We start from the raw sequence: 19499 nt of genomic DNA on the forward strand, positions 1-19499 counted from the left end.
TACTTTGTTGAAGAACCTTTGGCAGAGATTACAGCCTTGAGTCTTCTTGGGTATGATGCTACAAGCTTGGCACACCTGTATTTTGGGAGTTTGTCCCATTCTTCTTTGTAGATCCTCTCAAGCTCTGTCAGGATGGATATGAGGCGTCGCTGCACAGCTATTTTCAGAGATGTTCGATTGAGTTCAAGTCCGGGCTCTGGCTGGGCCACTCAAAGACATTCAGAGACTGGTCCCAACACCACGCCTGTGTTGTCTTGGCTGTGTGCTTAGGATTGTGGTCCATTCTGGGTTATTGTGTGTAGATTGATGAGGATATTTTCTTATTTAATCAATTTTAGAAATGTTTTTTTTAAATTTAACCTTTATTTAGGTAGGCAACTCAGTGAAGAACAAATTCTTATTTACAATGATGACCTACCCCGGGCCAAACCCTAACCAGGACGATGTTGGGCCAATTGTGCGCCGCCCTATGGGACTCCCAATCATGGCTGGTTGTGATACTGCCTGGAATCAAACCAGAGTCTGTAGTGACGCCTCTAGCACTGAGATGCAGTGTCTTAGACAGCTGCACCACTTAGAAGACCCACTGGTTGTAATAAGGTTGTAACGTAATAAAATGTGGAAAAAGTAAAGGGTTATCAATACTTTCGAATGCACTGTATAATACGTTTTGCTCTGAGACCAGGCTGGATCACTATAGAGTTCAGCTGTATAATATTCTATAGGTTTTGGGATCAGCTGTATAATATTTTATAGGTTTTGGGTTCAGCTGTATAATATTTTATAGGTTTTGGGTTCAGCTGTATAATATTCTATAGGTTTTGCTGTATAATATTCTATAGGTTTTGGGTTCAGCTGTATAGTGTGTTATTTGTTTTGGGTTCAGCTGTATAATTTGTTATTGGTTTTGGGTTCAGTTGTATAATGTATTATTGGTTTTGGGTTCAGCTGTATAGTGTGTTATTGGTCTGGTGCATGAAAGGGGCAGAAGTTTTTCCTGACTACATGACCGTCTTCTGAATAGAACTCAACAACCCGGTCGCATTCACAGGTAGTATCACATTTTCATTTAATTTCATCACAGTACAACGGTTTGATTTGTTTGATCGTAGCTAGCTACATAGCTAGCTACATAGCCGTCTTTGTATCAAAGATAATTGTGTAGTCTAGAGCGATTTTCTAGGTTAGCTAGCCAGCTATTGTCGTTCTTTTAACGCAACGTAACGTAAACAACACTACTAGCTAGCCAGCTAGCCCCCGAATAGCAGCACTGTAGAAACTATTACACTCAACGGAACGACTTGATTAGTGTAGTGTCAACAACGCACCCACTGCCAGCTAGCCTACTTCAGCAGTACTGTATCATTTTAATCATTTTAGTCAATAAGATTCTTGCTACGTAGCTTAACTTTCTGAACATTCGAGACGTGTAGTCCACTTGTCATTCCAATCTCCTTTGCATTAGCGTAGCCTCTTCTGTAGCCTGTTAACTATGTGTCTGTTTATCCCTGTTCTCTCCTCTCTGCACAGACCATACAAACGCTCCACACCGCGTGGCCGCGGCCACCCTAATCTGGTGGTCCCAGCGCGCACGACCCACGTGGAGTTCCAGGTCTCCGGTAGCCTCTGGAATTGCCGATCTGCGGTCAACAAGGCAGAGTTCATCTCAGCCTATGCCTCCCTCCAGTCCCTCGACTTCTTGGCACTAACGGAAACATGGATCACCACAGACAACACTGCTACTCCTACTGCTCTCTCTTCGTCCGCCCACGTGTTCTCGCACACCCCGAGAGCTTCTGGTCAGCGGGGTGGTGGCACCGGGATCCTCATCTCTCCCAAGTGGTCATTCTCTCTTTCTCCCCTTACCCATCTGTCTATCGCCTCCTTTGAATTCCATGCTGTCACAGTTACCAGCCCTTTCAAGCTTAACATCCTTATCATTTATCGCCCTCCAGGTTCCCTCGGAGAGTTCATCAATGAGCTTGATGCCTTGATAAGCTCCTTTCCTGAGGACGGCTCACCTCTCACAGTTCTGGGCGACTTTAACCTCCCCACGTCTACCTTTGACTCATTCCTCTCTGCCTCCTTCTTTCCACTCCTCTCCTCTTTTGACCTCACCCTCTCACCTTCCCCCCCTACTCACAAGGCAGGCAATACGCTCGACCTCATCTTTACTAGATGCTGTTCTTCCACTAACCTCATTGCAACTCCCCTCCAAGTCTCTGACCACTACCTTGTATCCTTTTCCCTCTCGCTCTCATCCAACACCTCCCACACTGCCCCTACTCGGATGGTATCGCGCCGTCCCAACCTTCGCTCTCTCTCCCCCGCTACTCTCTCCTCTTCCATCCTATCATCTCTTCCCTCCGCTCAAACCTTCTCCAACCTATCTCCTGATTCTGCCTCCTCAACCCTCCTCTCCTCCCTCTCTGCATCCTTTGACTCTCTATGTCCCCTATCCTCCAGGCCGGCTCGGTCCTCCCATCCCGCTCCGTGGCTCGATGAGTCATTGCGAGCTCACAGAACAGGGCTCCGGCCAGCCGAGCGGAAATGGAGGAAAACTCGCCTCCCTGCGGACCTGGCATCCTTTCACTCCCTCCTCTCTACATTCTCCTCCTCTGTCTCTGCTGCTAAAGACACTTTCTACCACGCTAAATTCCAAGCATCTGCCTCTGACCCTAGGAAGCTCTTTGCCACCTTCTCCTCCCTCCTGAATCCTCCTCCCCCCCCCTCCTCCCTCTCTGCAGACGACTTCGTCAACCATTTTGAAAAGAAGGTCGACGACATCCGATCCTCGTTTGCTAAGTCAAACGACACCGCTGGTTCTGCTCACACTGCCCTACCCTGTGCTCTGACCTCTTTCTCCCCTCTCTCTCCAGATGAAATCTCGCGTCTTGTGACGGCCGGCCGCCCAACAACCTGCCCGCTTGACCCTATCCCCTCCCCTCTTCTCCAGACCATTTCCGGAGACCTTCTCCCTTACCTCACCTCGCTCATCAACTCATCACTGACCGCTGGCTACGTCCCTTCCGTCTTCAAGAGAGCGAGAGTTGCACCCCTTCTGAAAAAACCTACACTCGATCCCTCCGATGTCAACAATTACAGACCAGTATCCCTTCTTTCTTTTCTCTCCAAAACTCTTGAACGTGCCGTCCTTGGCCAGCTCTCCCGCTATCTCTCTCTGAATGACCTTCTTGATCCAAATCAGTCAGGTTTCAAGACTAGTCATTCAACTGAGACTGCTCTCCTCTGTATCACGGAGGCGCTCCGCACTGCTAAAGCTAACTCTCTCTCCTCTGCTCTCATCCTTCTAGATCTATCGGCTGCCTTCGATACTGTGAACCATCAGATCCTCCTCTCCACCCTCTCCGAGTTGGGCATCTCCGGCGCGGCCCACGCTTGGATTGCATCCTACCTGACAGGTCGCTCCTACCAGGTGGCGTGGCGAGAATCTGTCTCCTCACCACGCGCTCTCACCACTGGTGTCCCCCAGGGCTCTGTTCTAGGCCCTCTCCTATTCTCGCTATACACCAAGTCACTTGGCTCTGTCATAACCTCACATGGTCTCTCCTATCATTGCTATGCAGACGACACACAACTGATCTTCTCCTTTCCCCCTTCTGATGACCAGGTGGCGAATCGCATCTCTGCATGTCTGGCAGACATATCAGTGTGGATGACGGATCACCACCTCAAGCTGAACCTCGGCAAGACGGAGCTGCTCTTCCTCCCGGGGAAGGACTGCCCATTCCATGATCTCGCCATCACGGTTGACAACTCCATTGTGTCCTCCTCCCAGAGCGCTAAGAACCTTGGTGTGATCCTGGACAACACCCTGTCGTTCTCAACCAACATCAAGGCGGTGGCCCGTTCCTGTAGGTTCATGCTCTACAACATCCGCAGAGTACGACCCTGCCTCACACAGGAAGCGGCGCAGGTCCTAATCCAGGCACTTGTCATCTCCCGTCTGGATTACTGCAACTCGCTGTTGGCTGGGCTCCCTGCCTGTGCCATTAAACCCCTTCAACTCATCCAGAACGCCGCAGCCCGTCTGGTGTTCAACCTTCCCAAGTTCTCTCACGTCACCCCGCTCCTCCGTTCTCTCCACTGGCTTCCAGTTGAAGCTCGCATCCGCTACAAGACCATGGTGCTTGCCTACGGAGCTGTGAGGGGAACGGCACCTCAGTACCTCCAGGCTCTGATCAGGCCCTACACCCAAACAAGGGCACTGCGTTCATCCACCTCTGGCCTGCTCGCCTCCCTACCACTGAGGAAGTACAGCTCCCGCTCAGCCCAGTCAAAACTGTTCGCTGCTCTGGCCCCCCAATGGTGGAACAAACTCCCTCACGACGCCAGGACAGCGGAGTCAATCACCACCTTCCGGAGACACCTGAAACCCCACCTCTTTAAGGAATACCTAGGATAGGATAAGTATTCCCTCTCCCCCCCCCTTTAAGATTTAGATGCACTATTGTAAAGTGACTGTTCCACTGGATGTCATAAGGTGAATGCACCAATTTGTAAGTCGCTCTGGATAAGAGCGTCTGCTAAATGACTTAAATGTTAATGTTAAATGCTGTCCAGGAAAAACTCTGGTTTCTATGTATAGCCTAAAACTCTGGGCCATAGATATAGCCTAAAACTCTGGGCCATAGATATAGCCTAAAACTCTGGCCCATAGATATAGCCTAAAACTCTGGGCCATAGATATAGCCTAAAATTCTGGGCCATAGATATAGCCTGAAACCCTTGGCCATAAATATAGCCTAAAACCCTGGGCCATAGATATAGCCTAAAACCCTGGCCCATAGATATAGCCTAAAACTCTGGGCCATAGATAAAGCCTAAAACCCTGACCATAGATATAGCCTAAAACCCTGGGCATAGATAGAGCCTAAAACCCTGGCCATAGATAAAGAATAAAACCCTGGCCCATAGATATAGCCTAAAACCTGGCCCATAGATATAGCCTAAAACTCTGGGCCATAGATAAAGCCTAAAACCCTGACCATAGATATAGCCTAAAACCCTGGGCCATAGATATAGCCTAAAACCCTGGGCCATAGATATAGCCTAAAACCCTGGCCATAGATATAGCCTAAAACCCTGGCCATAGATAAAGCCTAAAACCCTGGCCCATAGATATAGCCTAAAACTCTGGGCCGTAGATAAAGCCTAAAACCCTGGGCCATAGATATAGCCTAAAACCCTAGCCATAGATAGAGCCTAAAACCCTGGCCCATAGATAAAGCCTAAAACTCAGGGCCATAGATAAAGCCTAAAACTCTGGGCCATAGATATAGTCTAAACCTCTGGGCCATAGATAAAGCCTAAAACTCTGGGCCATAAATATAGCCTAAAACTCTGGGCCATAGATAAAGCCTAAAACTCTGGGCCATAGATATAGTCTAAAACTCTGGGCCATAGATATAGCCTAAAACTCTGGACCATAGATATAGCCTAAAACTAGGACCAGGAGTTATATTCTAATTAGGTAATGTGGACAGGAAAAACTCCTGGCCTCTATACACAGCATGCATTTCCTCCAGATTTGGGATCTCCCTGAAGTTTGAAAGTCCAAAGAGGAAGTCCCTGGATGTGAGAGGACCAGGGTGGTGTTCATTAGGCACTAAACAGGATAAAACTGAATGAAACATTGCATTGCATGCCCTAATGAACACGACCATAGGAGAGGTGGTGTGAGAGTTGACCTTGGCACCGCCTTGCCCCGAGGTATCCCGCTGCTCGGATGAGCCTGTCATTTGCACGTCCTGTCTTATCCTGCCAGTTTATCTCACACAGCAGATTACACGTGTCCCGAGGTGACCGCAAGTTGTGACACTTAACATTGTGATTAAAAACATAATTAAACTAACATGTCTGGTTGTGTTGTGACAGACGAAGCAGTGCACATGCGGGATTAGGTTCTGGGTGCCACGATGACATTTTTGTATTTTATTTATTTAACCTTTATTTAACCAGGCAAGCCAGTTAAGAACAAATTCTTATTTTCAATGACAGCCTAGGAACAGTGGGTTAACTGCCTGTTCAGGGGCAGAACGAAAGATTTGTACCTTGTCAGCTCGGGGGTTTGAACTTGCAAACACTCTAACCACTAGGCTACCCTGCCGCCCCATGTTGGGTAACACATGTACTGTAGGCCTATGTACAGCACCTTCAGAAATGATCCCCACCCCTCAACATATTCCACAATTTGTTATGTTACAGCCTGAATTTGAAATGCATTAAACATTTTCTCATCCATCTACACACAATACACCATAATGACTAAGTGAAAACATGTTTTTGACATTTTTTCAAATGTATTGAAAATTAAATAGAGAATTATCTAATTTACATAAGTATTCACATTCCTGAGTCAATTCTTTGTAGAAGCATGTTTGGCAGCGATTACAGCTGTGAGGCTTTCTGGGTAAGTCTCTAAGTGCTTTCCACACCTGGATTGTGCACCATTTTATATTTATTTATTTGATTTAACTTGGCAGGCCAGTTGAGAACAAGTTCTCAATTACAACTGCAACCTGGCCAAGATAAAGCATAGCAGTACGACAAAAACAACAACACAGAGTTACACATAAACAAATGTACAGTCAATAACACAAAATAAAAGAAAAATTGAAAGATCTATGTACAGCGTGTGCAAATGTAGAAGAGTAATGTAATGTAAATGTAAATGTAAGAGTAGGGAGGTAGGTAATAATTAGGCCATAGAGGCGAAAATATTACAATTTAATATTAATACTGGAATGATGTACTGTATGTGCAGATGATGATGTGCAAGTAGAGATACTGAGGTGCAAAAGAGGGTAAGTAATAATATGGGGATGAGGTAGTCGGTTGTGCTACTTACAGACTGGATGTGTACAGGTATAGTGATCGGTAAGCTAATCCGACAGCTGTTGCTTAAAGTTAGAGAGGGAGATGAAAGACTCCAGCTTCAGAGATTTTTGCAATTCATTCCAGTCATTGGCAGCAGAGAACTGGAAGGAAAGGCAGCCAAAGGAAGTGTTGTCTTTGGGGATGACCAGTGCAATATACCTGCTGGAGTGCGTGCTATGGGTGGGTGTTGCTATGGTGACCAGTGAGTTGAGATAAGGCAGGGCTTTACCTAGAAAAGACTTATAGATAACCTGGAGCCAGTGGGTTTGGCGGTGGATATGTAGTGAGGGCCAGCCAACGAGAGCAAAGAGTGGTGGATAGTGTATGGGGCTTTGGGGCGGCAGCGTAGCCTAGTGGTTAGAGTGTTGGACTAGTAACCGGAAGGTTGCGAGTTCAAACCCCCAAGCTGACAAGGTACAAATCTGTCATTCTGCCCCTGAACAGGCAGTTAACCCACTGTTCCCAGGCCATCATTGAAAATAAGAATATGTTCTTAACTGACTTGCCTGGTTAAATAAAGGTAAAATAAAAAAATAAAAAAATAAAATGGATGGCACTGTGATAGACTACATCCAGTTTGCTGAGTAGAGTGTTGGGGTCTATTTTGTAAATGACATTGCCGAAGTCAAGGATTGGTAGGATGGTCAGTTTTACGAGAGTATTTTTGGCGGAATGAGTGAAGGAGGCTTTGTTTGCGAAATAGGAAGCAAATTCTAGATTTAATTTGGGATTGGAGATGCTTAATGTGAGTCTGGAAGGACAGTTTACAATCTAACCAGACACCTAGGTATTTGTAGTTGTCCACATATTCTAAGTCAGAACCGTCCAGAGTAGTGATGCTAGTCAGGCGGGAGGGTGCGGGCAGCGATCGGTTGAAGAGCATGCATTTAGTTTTACTAGCATTTAAAAGTAGTTGGCCACGGAAGGAGTGTTGTATGACGTTGAAGCTTGTTTGAAAATTTGTTAGCACAGTGTCCAAAGAAGGGGCAGATGTATACAGAATGGTGTTGTCTGCGTAGAGGTGGATCAGAGAATCACCAGTAGCATTAATCTTTTCAAAATTCTTCAAGCTCTGTCAAATTGGTTGTTGGTCATTGCTAGACAACCCCTTTCAGGTCTTGTCATAGATATTTTGGTAGATTTATGTCAAAACTGTAACTCGGCCACTCAGGAACATTCACTATCTTCTTGGTAAGCATCTCCAGTGTAGATTTGGCCTTGTGTTTTGTGGTATTGTCCTGCTGAAAGGTAAATTAATCTCCTAGTGTCTGGTAGAAGTTTTCCTCTAGGATTTTGTCTGTGCTTACCTCCATTCCGTTTGTTTTTATGATGAAAAACTCCCCAGTTCTTAGCGATTACAAGCATACCCATAACATGATGCAGCCAACACTATGCTTCAAAATATGGAGAGTGATACTCCTTAATGTGTTGTATTGGATTTGCCCCAAATAAAACACTTTTGTAAATGTATTGCCATATTTTCTTGGCAGTATAACTTTAGTGCTTTAGTGCCTTGTTGCTTTAGTGCCTTGTTGCTTTAGTGCCTTGTTGCAAACAGGATGTCAAAAAGGTTAGTATTGTGGAGAAACAATGTTGTTGATCCATCTGCACTTTTCTCTAATCACAGCCATTAAACTCTGTAACTGTTTTAACATCACCATTAACCTCATGGTGAAATTCCTGAGCGGTTTCCTTCCTCTCTGGCAACTGAGTTAGGAAGGACACCTGTATTTTTGTAATGACTGGGTGTATTGATACACCATCCAAAGTGTAATTAATAACTTCACTATGCTCAAAGGGATATTCAATGTCTACTTTTTTATATTTTTACTAATCTACCAATAGGTGCCCTTCTTTGTGAGGCATTGGAAAACCTCCCTGGTCTTTGTGGTTTAATCTATGTTTGAAATGCAATGCTCGACTGAGGGACCTGACAGATAATTGTATGTATGGGGTACAGAAATGACACAGTCATTTAAAAATCATGTTAAACATTATTATTGCACACAGAGTGATTCCATGCAACTCATGTGACTTGTTCAGCACATTTTTACTCCTGAACTTATTTAGGCATAACAAAAGGGTTGAATACTTAATGACTCAAGACATTTCAGCGTTTAATTTTAAATTCATTTGTAAACATTTCAAAAAAACATAATTCCACTTTGACATTATGGGTTATTGTGTGTAGGCCACTGACAAAAGAATCTCAATATAATCCGTCTTTAAATATCGCCGGTAACAACAACATGTGGAAAAAGTCAAGGGGAGTGAATACTACTAATACTTCTCTGTATGTGTGTGTTTGTGTCCCCGCAGTTCCTTCAGATGTTTCCAGGTGTTTGCCAGTGTCCCCGCAGTTCCTTCAGATGTTTCCAGGTGTTTGCCAGTGTCCCCGCAGTTCCTTCAGATGTTTCCAGGTGTTTTCCAGTGTCCCCGCAGTTCCTTCAGATGTTTCCAGGTGTTCGCCAGTGTCCCCGCAGTTCCTTCAGATGTTTCCAGGTGTTTTCCAGTATCCCCGCAGTTCCTTCAGATGTTTCCAGGTGTTTGCCAGTGTCCCCGCAGTTCCTTCAGATGTTTCCAGGTGTTCGCCAGTGTCCCCGTAGTTCCTTCAGATGTTTCCAGGTGTTTTCCAGTGTCCCCGCAGTTCCTTCAGATGTTTCCAGGTGTTTTCCAGTGTCCCCGCAGTTCCTTCAGATGTTTCCAGGTGTTTTCCAGTGTCCCCGCAGTTCCTTCAGATGTTTCCAGGTGTTTTCCAGTGTCCCCGCAGTTCCTTCAGATGTTTCCAGGTGTTTTCCAGTGTCCCCGCAGTTCCTTCAGATGTTTCCAGGTGTTTTCCAGTGTCCCCGCAGTTCCTTCAGATGTTTCCAGGTGTTTTCCAGTGTCCCCGCAGTTCCTTCAGATGTTTCCAGGTGTTTTCCAGTGTCCCCGCAGTTCCTTCAGATGTTTCCAGGTGTTTTCCAGTGTCCCCGCAGTTCCTTCAGATGTTTCCAGGTGTTTTCCAGTGTCCCCGCAGTTCCTTCAGATGTTTCCAGGTGTTTTCCAGTGTCCCCGCAGTTCCTTCAGATGTTTCCAGGTGTTTTCCAGTGTCCCCGCAGTTCCTTCAGATGTTTCCAGGTGTTCGCCAGTGTCCCCGCAGTTCCTTCAGATGTTTCCAGGTGTTTTCCAGTATCCCCGCAGTTCCTTCAGATGTTTCCAGGTGTTTGCCAGTGTCCCCGCAGTTCCTTCAGATGTTTCCAGGTGTTCGCCAGTGTCCCCGTAGTTCCTTCAGATGTTTCCAGGTGTTTTCCAGTGTCCCCGCAGTTCCTTCAGATGTTTCCAGGTGTTTTCCAGTGTCCCCGCAGTTCCTTCAGATGTTTCCAGGTGTTTTCCAGTGTCCCCGCAGTTCCTTCAGATGTTTCCAGGTGTTTTCCAGTTTCCCCGCAGTTCCTTCAGATGTTTCCAGGTGTTTTCCAGTGTCCCCGCAGTTCCTTCAGATGTTTCCAGGTGTTTTCCAGTGTCCCCGCAGTTCCTTCAGATGTTTCCAGGTGTTCGCCAGTGTCCCCGTAGTTCCTTCAGATGTTTCCAGGTGTTTTCCAGTGTCCCCGCAGTTCCTTCAGATGTTTCCAGGTGTTTTCCAGTGTCCCCGCAGTTCCTTCAGATGTTTCCAGACCTGGGTTCTAATAATTTCTGTTTGAAAGCTTTTAAATGCTTTGAGTGTTTGATTGAGTCTGCCTTGAGTGCCAGATGGGCAGGGTTTGTACTTTTGCTTAAACTTAATCAAGCGCAGCCCAAAGTATTTGATAGAAAATAAATACTGAATCCAGCTCTTGCTTTTCACCACTGACCCCTCACTCCACCCATAGTGGTGCAATATCACTGGGTAATAGAAATATCTCCCCGATGTGGTACTGCAGGGAAGCACAGCTATTGCAACAGTTCTAGAAATACTGACTGGAAGTGTATTTGGAGAAACCTGATGCGACCAAATACCTGTTGGGAATGACCCATCATCCAAAAGGCATAGATATTGACTGAGGATAAAAATATGATTGAAAAGCACAGCATTCACAATAGATATCAAGTAAGCACCAATGACATCATTAAAGATGCCCTCCAGGATCGTAAGCACAATAAAATCGTAACATATCATACGATTTTCACAATGTATATATGTATAAATTGCTTGCAGGATGTAACATATTATATGAAATGGATGACGTAGTACACAAATGGATGACGTAGTACACAATTTGATGACATAGTACACAATTTGATGACGTCATACACAAAAAACAGGGCCCACCTTTGGCTCGTGAGCACCACTTTTAAAACTACTGGCTGAAATTATACAGAAGTTTGAGAGTGCATCTTTAATGAAGGCTATATATAGCTGAGCTTTCAAAGTATAAAATATAGTCCTTTTCTAAATGTTGCAACATTACAATCTGAACCCTTCACTTTAGAGCATTATTCAATCAAGTTTAGTGTTAAATTACATCATCAAATCTAGGAGTGGGGGAGACTATTTGCTGTAAAATGAGATGCATGAGATACCCTACACACTGACATTAAGGGTTGTCCTACACACATCCCGTAGGGACTGACATTAAAGATTGTCCTACACACATCCCGTAGGGACTGACATTAAAGATTGTCCTACACACATCCCATAGGGACTGACATTAAAGATTGTCCTACACACATCCCATAGGGACTGACATTAAAGATTGTCCTACACACATCCCGTAGGGACTGACATTAAAGATTGTCCTACACACATCCCGTAGGGACTGACATTAAAGATTGTCCTACACACATCCCGTAGGGACTGACATTAAAGATTGTCCTACACACATCCCGTAGGGACTGACATTAAAGATTGTCCTACACACATCCCGTAGGGACTGACATTAAAGATTGTCCTACACACATCCCGTAGGGACTGACATTAAGGGTTGTCCTACACACATCCCGTAGGGACTGACATTAAAGATTGTCCTACACACATCCCGTAGGGACTGACATTAAAGATTGTCCTACACACATCCCGTAGGGACTGACATTAAGGGTTGTCCTATGCACATCCCGTAGGGACTGACATTAAGGGTTGTCCGACACACATCCCGTAGGGACTGACATTAAAGATTGTCCTACACACATCCCGTAGGGACTGACATTAAGGGTTGTCCTATGCACATCCCGTAGGGACTGACATTAAGGGTTGTCCTATGCACATCCCGTAGGGACTGACATTAAAGATTGTCCTACACACATCCCGTAGGGGCTGACATTAAGGGTTGTCCTACACACATCCCATAGGGACTGACATTAAGGGTTGTCTTACACACATCCCATAGGACTGACATTAAGGGTTGTCCTACACACATCCCATAGGGACTGACATTAAGGGTTGTCCTACACACATCCCATAGGGACTGACATTAAGGGTTGTCCTATGCACATCCCATAGGGACTGACATTAAGGGTTGTCTTACACACATCCCATAGGACTGACATTAAGGGTTGTCCTACACACATCCCATAGGGACTGACATTAAGGGTTGTCCTACACACATCCCGTAGGGACTGACATTAAGGGTTGTCCTATGCACATCCCATAGGGACTGACATTACGGGTTGTCCTACACACATCCCATAGGGACTGTCCTTGAATGGCCCAGCCAGAGCCGGGACTTGAACCTGATCGAACATCTCTGAAGAGACCTGAAAATAGCTGTGCAGCGACCATCCCCATCCAACATGACTGAGCTTAAGAGGATCTGAAGAGAAGAATGGGACAAACTCGCCAAATACAGGTGTGCCAAGCTTGTACCCAAGAAGAATTGAGGCTGTAATTGCTGCTAAAGGTGCTACAACAAAGTACTGAGTAAAGGGTTTGAATACTTATGTAAATGTATTTTTATACATTTATTTTTTATAAATTTGCTAATATTTCAAAAAAATCAGTTTTTGCTTTGTCTTGATAAGGTATTGTGTGTAGATTGATGAGTAAAATTTTCTTTTTAAATCAATTTTAGAATAAGGCTGTAACGTAACAAAATGTGGGAAAAGTCAAGGGGGCTGAATACTTTCCGAATGCACTCTATATAGCAGATTGTGTCTGCTGGAGTTCAAATTAGATACCACAGAAATATCCCTCAACCTTTCTCTTAAGCCTGTTACCACCCTAATCCCACACACACCCCTCCACCCATCCTGCTCATTCGCCTGCAGTAATTCCCTCGGTGGTGCAATGCAAATCTGCACCACAGGGCCCACTAAGCAGCTTTCTGGTGCCTGCATCGTTCCTAAAACAAATGTCGGGGGAGAGGAGACACCAGTGGTGTATTCATTAGTGCACATTGTAGCAAAACAAAAATGAGAGTTTCTTAGTGGATAAATTCAGGTTAGTCTCTCCCAGTTTCGTCCCATTTGCTTCAATCTGTTTCGTAGTGAACACACCACAGGCAAAAACACTCCTCTTCAGAGAGACCAAGCACAACATTATGGGTTGGGTTGCCATATTGGACATTTTGAAAAGCCACTTGTTGAACATTTTAACCAAAGGAAGAGTAGAATGAACTGGGAATAATATTGAGTGCTAATTTTTTGCGATCAGATATACTATTTCATGCCTGATTAATATTTGAGCCAGTAGCCTACATATATTATTTTTTACATATAATTTTTTTTTTTTTTAAACCTGATCATCCTGAACTCGTACAATTTAAAATCACATTTACCTCTATATTTTTACCAAATTGTAAGAAATAGCATGCCAGGGGAGGCCTGTGCAGGGTAGGGAGGGAAGAATGCATCTCCCTAGTAAATTTGGGAGAAATTGTAATGAATGAAACCTATATAAAAATCATTTTGGTACTTGTAGGTTATGTCATTGTGAATGTAGCTGTGGCAGGGTGACACCCTCACTGAATGACACCCTACAAGTCTTTGTTTGGAACTTCATCCAAACCTGTGACCAGAAACAGCCAAAGTCCCTTCGGTCTCTTTCTAACCTGTCCTCCTTGCCTGCTGGCCTGTCTCTAGGTATGTCACTGTCAGCAGAGGAGATCTCTCCACCTTCATTCCTCTCTCAGGGAAAGCCTCTGCCGAGAGCTAATGATGGGTGTAGGTAACTGATCAGTCTGACTAGTTCTCCTATTTTAACTGCTCTCTCACTGCCTGTCCAGACTAATAGATGACTTCCTCTACCTGCCACAATCAAACAACCTCAGTCCCCATTACAATTACAACCACTCACTCTCCTCACTCTCAATCCACAGATAAAGCACCAGGCAGTTTCAGCTTGATAATAGAATGGCTGTGGTCCTGAAATGCCCATTGATGGGAATTAGTTGATAGCACCAGCAGGACCCCTCTGCCTCCCTGGAGTCATCAGCCTGCGCTCTGCCTAATCTCTTCTGGGACACACAGTGGAAATGACAAAGCCCATTACCATGACGACCCGGATGACACGCGTAATGGCGCCCAATGGCTGACTGACCATATGCACCATGCAGAGCGAGGTGACAAGTGTGGCTGCCCTTCAGTTGTACCGTACTTGACACTTGTCACATGCTTCCACAATGTTCTTTCTGAACATTTCCAGGAGAGAGTCTCTGACAATCTTTTTGGATCCCCTAATTCATGACTTTATTTCTGATTCTCGTTGAGTAGAGAACCTTCCCCTATGTGGGCTAACATTCCTAGTGGGCTGCTACACTGCATGCTTAATGTATTTTGAGATATGTCTCAATGCTCACTTGAGTGAATGGTTTCTGAAATTGACAAATATGACTGAACTGAGCCTACCTGTGATTAGAATTCAATATACTGCCTGCTACTGACAGACAGACCCACAGGCTTCACTAAGGGTGTAGAGCAGAGGAGGCTGATGAGGGGAGGACAGCTCATAATAATGTCTGGAATGGTATCAAACACATGGTTTCTATATGGTTGATACCATTCCATTGACTCCATTCCAGCCATTACTATGAGCCGTCCTCTCCTCAGCCGTCTCACTGGAGTAGAGCTGCACCCAAGACCATGCCATCATCCTGTCGGTGCGAGACACATTTTCTGATTCTAATTGTTGAGATGTAAGGAGTCTTTCAACAGCATGAACTTTTCATCTAATTGCTGAGGAGTGTAAGTAAAGACAAAGTGAGCTTCAGCACTGAGCTAACTAATGGTGGTTCTATTGGACTGTCATTTGCTTGTGATGGAACCAACCAACCTCTACAGGGAAATGATGCAAACATGGACATTTTCCTACTTTGAATTTCATGACGGCAACTATAACGCATGAAGTGTGGATTTGCAGGTCAATTACACTGGAGGTTTATCGTGCTGAGCACAGTACAATGAGACTTATTATTTTCTGAACCAAACGGATTTGTACTCGACTCTTCTCAGAGCAGTGTGTTTAATGTAATGTCTGTTTTTTTGGCAATTAAAAGCGTTGAACAAAAAATAAAATACTTTCAAAAGTTCAGAAATTCTAAAGCTCCCTGAGAATGTCACTTGTTTTTCCCCCAATGGGTTCACAGCTGGCCTACCTACTCTATTTTCTCCATCCCGTTCCTTTCTCAAAATAGAGCAGGCAGAATCTCCCTGGTTAGTCCATTTGCCGTCTAAATGGAAAATAGAAAGCCATTTAGAACATTAGTTTCCTCCGTTCTGGGTGGATTCCAAGGTAAGTATAGCAGGTCAATTTGATAGCAATTTCCTGGGAACCCTACTGTGAGCCTAATGGGGTTCTGCTGACAATATTCTTTTCAATTCTTCTGCAGTTAGATATGCACCTTCAGAGAGGATATTGAATGTATCACCCAAGACATTTCCAACCCCAAATATTGTCCATACATCAAATTAGTTCAAATTTTTCATCTCAGTAGAGACTATACAAAAACACTTAAATAATGTGCATTATAGCAATAAATATATACATTGCTGGATAATTACCTTGTTTGACGGAGACAAATCTTTTGTTGGCTGCCTGGAAAATGACTTGTGGGTGGCTCTCCTCTAGATCAAACAGCTCATCCTTGCCAGGCTTGGAGCACCGGCCTGAGCGCAGCGTGCCAGTCGGGCCCATGGGTGTCAGGTACTTCCCATCGCAGTCCTTGAAGGCCAGCTTGCCTGACTTGAGCTCCAGGGTGAAGCTGGTGGTGGGGGTGTTCTCTTTGACCAGCTTCCCGTCGTTGCTGAGGAAGCGGCTGTCGCACGTCTTCAGGAAGTACTTTCCTTCCAGGTATACCAGGGTGACCAGGGAGTCCGAGCCCCAGGGGATGTTGCTGTCCACCGAGATCTCTCCTTCCCGGGCAAACAGGTGGGCGTAGCGTTTGCGCGCCACGCTGAGCAGGCTAGATTGCGGATGGAGGGCCAGGTGGACGGCCCACAGCTCAGGCTCCCCGATGGCCTGGGCGAAGCAGGACAGGTAGTCAGCCGAGCCTCCGAAGAAGCGCAGGTATGCCTCCGACTGCAGTGCCCAGCGGCCGTCCGACTGGGCCACGATCAGGAAGCGGCAGCCGGGCGAGTCGGGCTGCTCTGCCCCGCAGCTCACCTTACCATCCTTATCGGAGGCCAGGTAACGGCCCAGGTGGCTGCGAAGGAACACTACCTGGGTGTCCTGGTCCTCTTGCTCCAGAGTCCAGATCTGCTTCTTCTTCATGCTGGAGGCCGAGGCGTTCACCTTGAAGCCGAAGGCCTCGGCCGTTAGGTAACGGCTCTCGTGGTTGATGAGGCCAAACTGCAGCTTCAAGGCTTTGTTCATTCCGTTCGTGGGCATCGTCGATCCGTTGTCCATAGACACACACACACACACACAGAGGTCTGGAGTGGAAAGCTAGGATGAACGAGGGGGAGGGTAGAGGGGGAAGTGTTCCCCTTTCTCTTCTCTCCAGGCGCAAAATTTCCCTGCTTTAACAACCTCCTTCTGTCTAAATGCTTGACTTCCTCTCTCTCTTCCCCCAGAGGGTTTGCACAGGCACTTGCTCTCTGTTACCTAATCAGCCAGGATTAAAATCAGCAGGACACAGGACCTCAATCCAACGAGCCGCTGACGTCACATACCAGAGCACTAAACCCACCTCTCCCTCTCCTCTTGCCTTCATTCTCTTCTTACAAATACACTTTATCTCACGCCATGTTTCGTCTCCCCCTTTTTTTTCTTTCACACTCTCTCTATCACTCACAATGACACTCTCATTTCTCAGTCTTAAGTCTCTTCAGGCTGGCTCTCCATCACATAGTTAGGCCTGTATATACTGGAAACACATCCAGCATGGGGATTACCCTAGCACTGATCTCCTGGTGAGCCACAGCCTAATTGGAAAACGTCCAGTCGAGTAAAGGTGCTCTTCGTCTCCCTCTCTCTCTCTTCAGATTCTCATCTCTTTCCTTTCCCCTGCTCAAACAGGTTTTTATCTGATAGATTGGGTTTTACAGGGACAATGTATTGTACAATAGTCACCATTTGAATCGCCAGATTTCCCTAATTCAAATAAGCTTTCTCTTGTGTACACAATGTTAACAGGAGGGGATTTGAATATGTCCACAAAGCCCTCTTTCACTTCTTTCCTTTCTTCCTTTTGTTTAAATGAACTGGGAGATTGTGCCTTGAGTCATACTATGCCTTGAGTTGAATTGATTGATTAACTTGAATGTACAGTACAGTTTGGGAATTTATCAGGTTCAAGAGTGTGAGTCATTTATTGACCAAAACAGAACATTGTTTGTTCTAACACCCATAAACTACTGCAGGAGATTCAAGAGAACAAGATGTAATATATCCCCTGACAGTCTACTGCTAACACCAGACCACTCTCCCCTGACAGTCTACTGCTAACACCAGACCACTCTCCCCTGACAGTCTACTGCTAACACCAGACCACTCTCCCCTGACAGTCTACTGCTAACACCAGACCACTCTCCCCTGACAGTCTACTGCTAACACCAGACCACTCTCCCCTGACAGTCTACTGCTAACACCAGACCACTCTCCCCTGACAGTCTACTGCTAACACCAGACCACTCTCCCCTGACAGTCTACTGCTAACCCCAGACCACTCTCCCCTGACAGTCTACTGACAGTCTACTGCTAACACCAGACCACTCTCCCCTGACAACCTAACCCCAGACCACTCTCCCCTGACAGTCTACTGCTAACCTCAGACCACTCTCCCCTGACAGTCTACTGCTAACCTCAGACCACTCTCCCCTGACAGTCTACTGCTAACCTCAGACCACTCTCCCCTGACAGTCTACTGCTAACCTCAGACCACTCTCCCCTGACAGTCTACTGCTAACCTCAGACCACTCTCCCCTGACAGTCTACTGCTAACCCCAGACCACTCTCCCCTGACAGTCTACTACTCTCAAACACCATATGTGGAGAAACAGATTGTTGGATGTCTATGAACAAGCTGTAATACATCACTGTAGAAACACATCACATTGATGAGCTCTTGGGAAATGAAGTCCCATGTAGGGACTGACCACAGAACATGGAGGAGAGGCACACAGCAGAAAACCTAAAATGGCATTAACTACCATTGTTGCTGAGTGGGAGGGGGACAGCGGTAAGATGAGGGCTAGGGTAGGGTTTCCACTAGATAGCACAGCCACAAAGTCAAAATGGTCTAATTGTCTGTAAAAAATGATAGAAATAGGCGGAGTTTATGACTTTGTGGCTGTGGTAACTACAGTGACGGCCATCTGGTAGGTAGCCAGGTCTGTAGTAGATTGAACTGCATTGCCCCTTAGTGGTCATACACAGGAAAATATCTGCATTTTAGAAAAGGAAGTTAAAATGGGAAACCTCAATTATTGCATGGATATGACACAGATATATAGATCCATTTTTTCTGAAGACAGACTGACTATAACTGTGAAAGTGTCTCCAGCAAGACCAGTAAGAGTACATACACAGACATTAATCCTCTTTACTACTAAACAGCTTCTTCTGTCACTAAAACTTTCCATTTATGTGACAAATAACCCCTTGGATAAAGAGTTTCCTATTCTTCCCCTTAGGTTAAAGGTTATATGTTAATTGTACCAGAATAAATATCTCCTGTTTCTACTACACAGCTCCTGTGGGCTATGTAGACCTATGTTTTATATGTTCTAATTAAGCAATAAGGCCTGAGGAGGTGTGTTATATGGCCAGATTACTGTACAACGGCTAACAATGCAGAGTGCCTGGACACAGCCCTTAGCCGTGGTATATTGGCCAAACAGTATATCACAAACCTCTGAGGTGCCTTACTGCTATTATAACTATACCAACGTAATTAGAGGAGTAATAATACTTTTGTTGTCATACCCGTGGTATACGGTCTGATATACCATGGCTGTCAGCCAATCAGCATTCAGGGCTCAAACCACCCAGTTTATAATTAATATAAGGAAATGGTTTCAGATACCAGTGATCCATCCGTTTGCTCATAAGCAATGAACCATAAAGCATTCTTTTGTCAGAATATAGCATTAAATATTTTGTGATGAAACAAAGGTGTTGTTGAATTTATTCAGCCACTGTGTCTTCTTATTGTCTCGACCTTAGGCCTATATATCACGGCCGCAAGGCATATGAGCAAACATGTTATAGAGCA

At 45.4% G+C, this 19499-nt stretch overlaps 1 protein-coding gene across 1 annotated transcript in view; it reads right to left on the reverse strand.

Annotated features, from left to right (window-relative positions):
* LOC124026104 (fascin-2-like) overlaps nucleotides 1-16892 on the reverse strand; it is a 30757-nt gene extending 13865 nt beyond the window's left edge. Inside the window, 1 exon segment of the mRNA XM_046339275.1 lies at nucleotides 15847-16892. Coding sequence (XP_046195231.1) covers nucleotides 15847-16690 — 844 coding nt within the window. The 5' untranslated portion in view covers nucleotides 16691-16892.
* Between the last annotated feature and the right edge of the window lie 2607 nt (nucleotides 16893-19499).

The sequence above is a fragment of the Oncorhynchus gorbuscha genome, unplaced genomic scaffold (assembly GCF_021184085.1).
Source record: "Oncorhynchus gorbuscha isolate QuinsamMale2020 ecotype Even-year unplaced genomic scaffold, OgorEven_v1.0 Un_scaffold_2592, whole genome shotgun sequence".
NCBI lineage: Eukaryota > Metazoa > Chordata > Actinopteri > Salmoniformes > Salmonidae > Oncorhynchus > Oncorhynchus gorbuscha.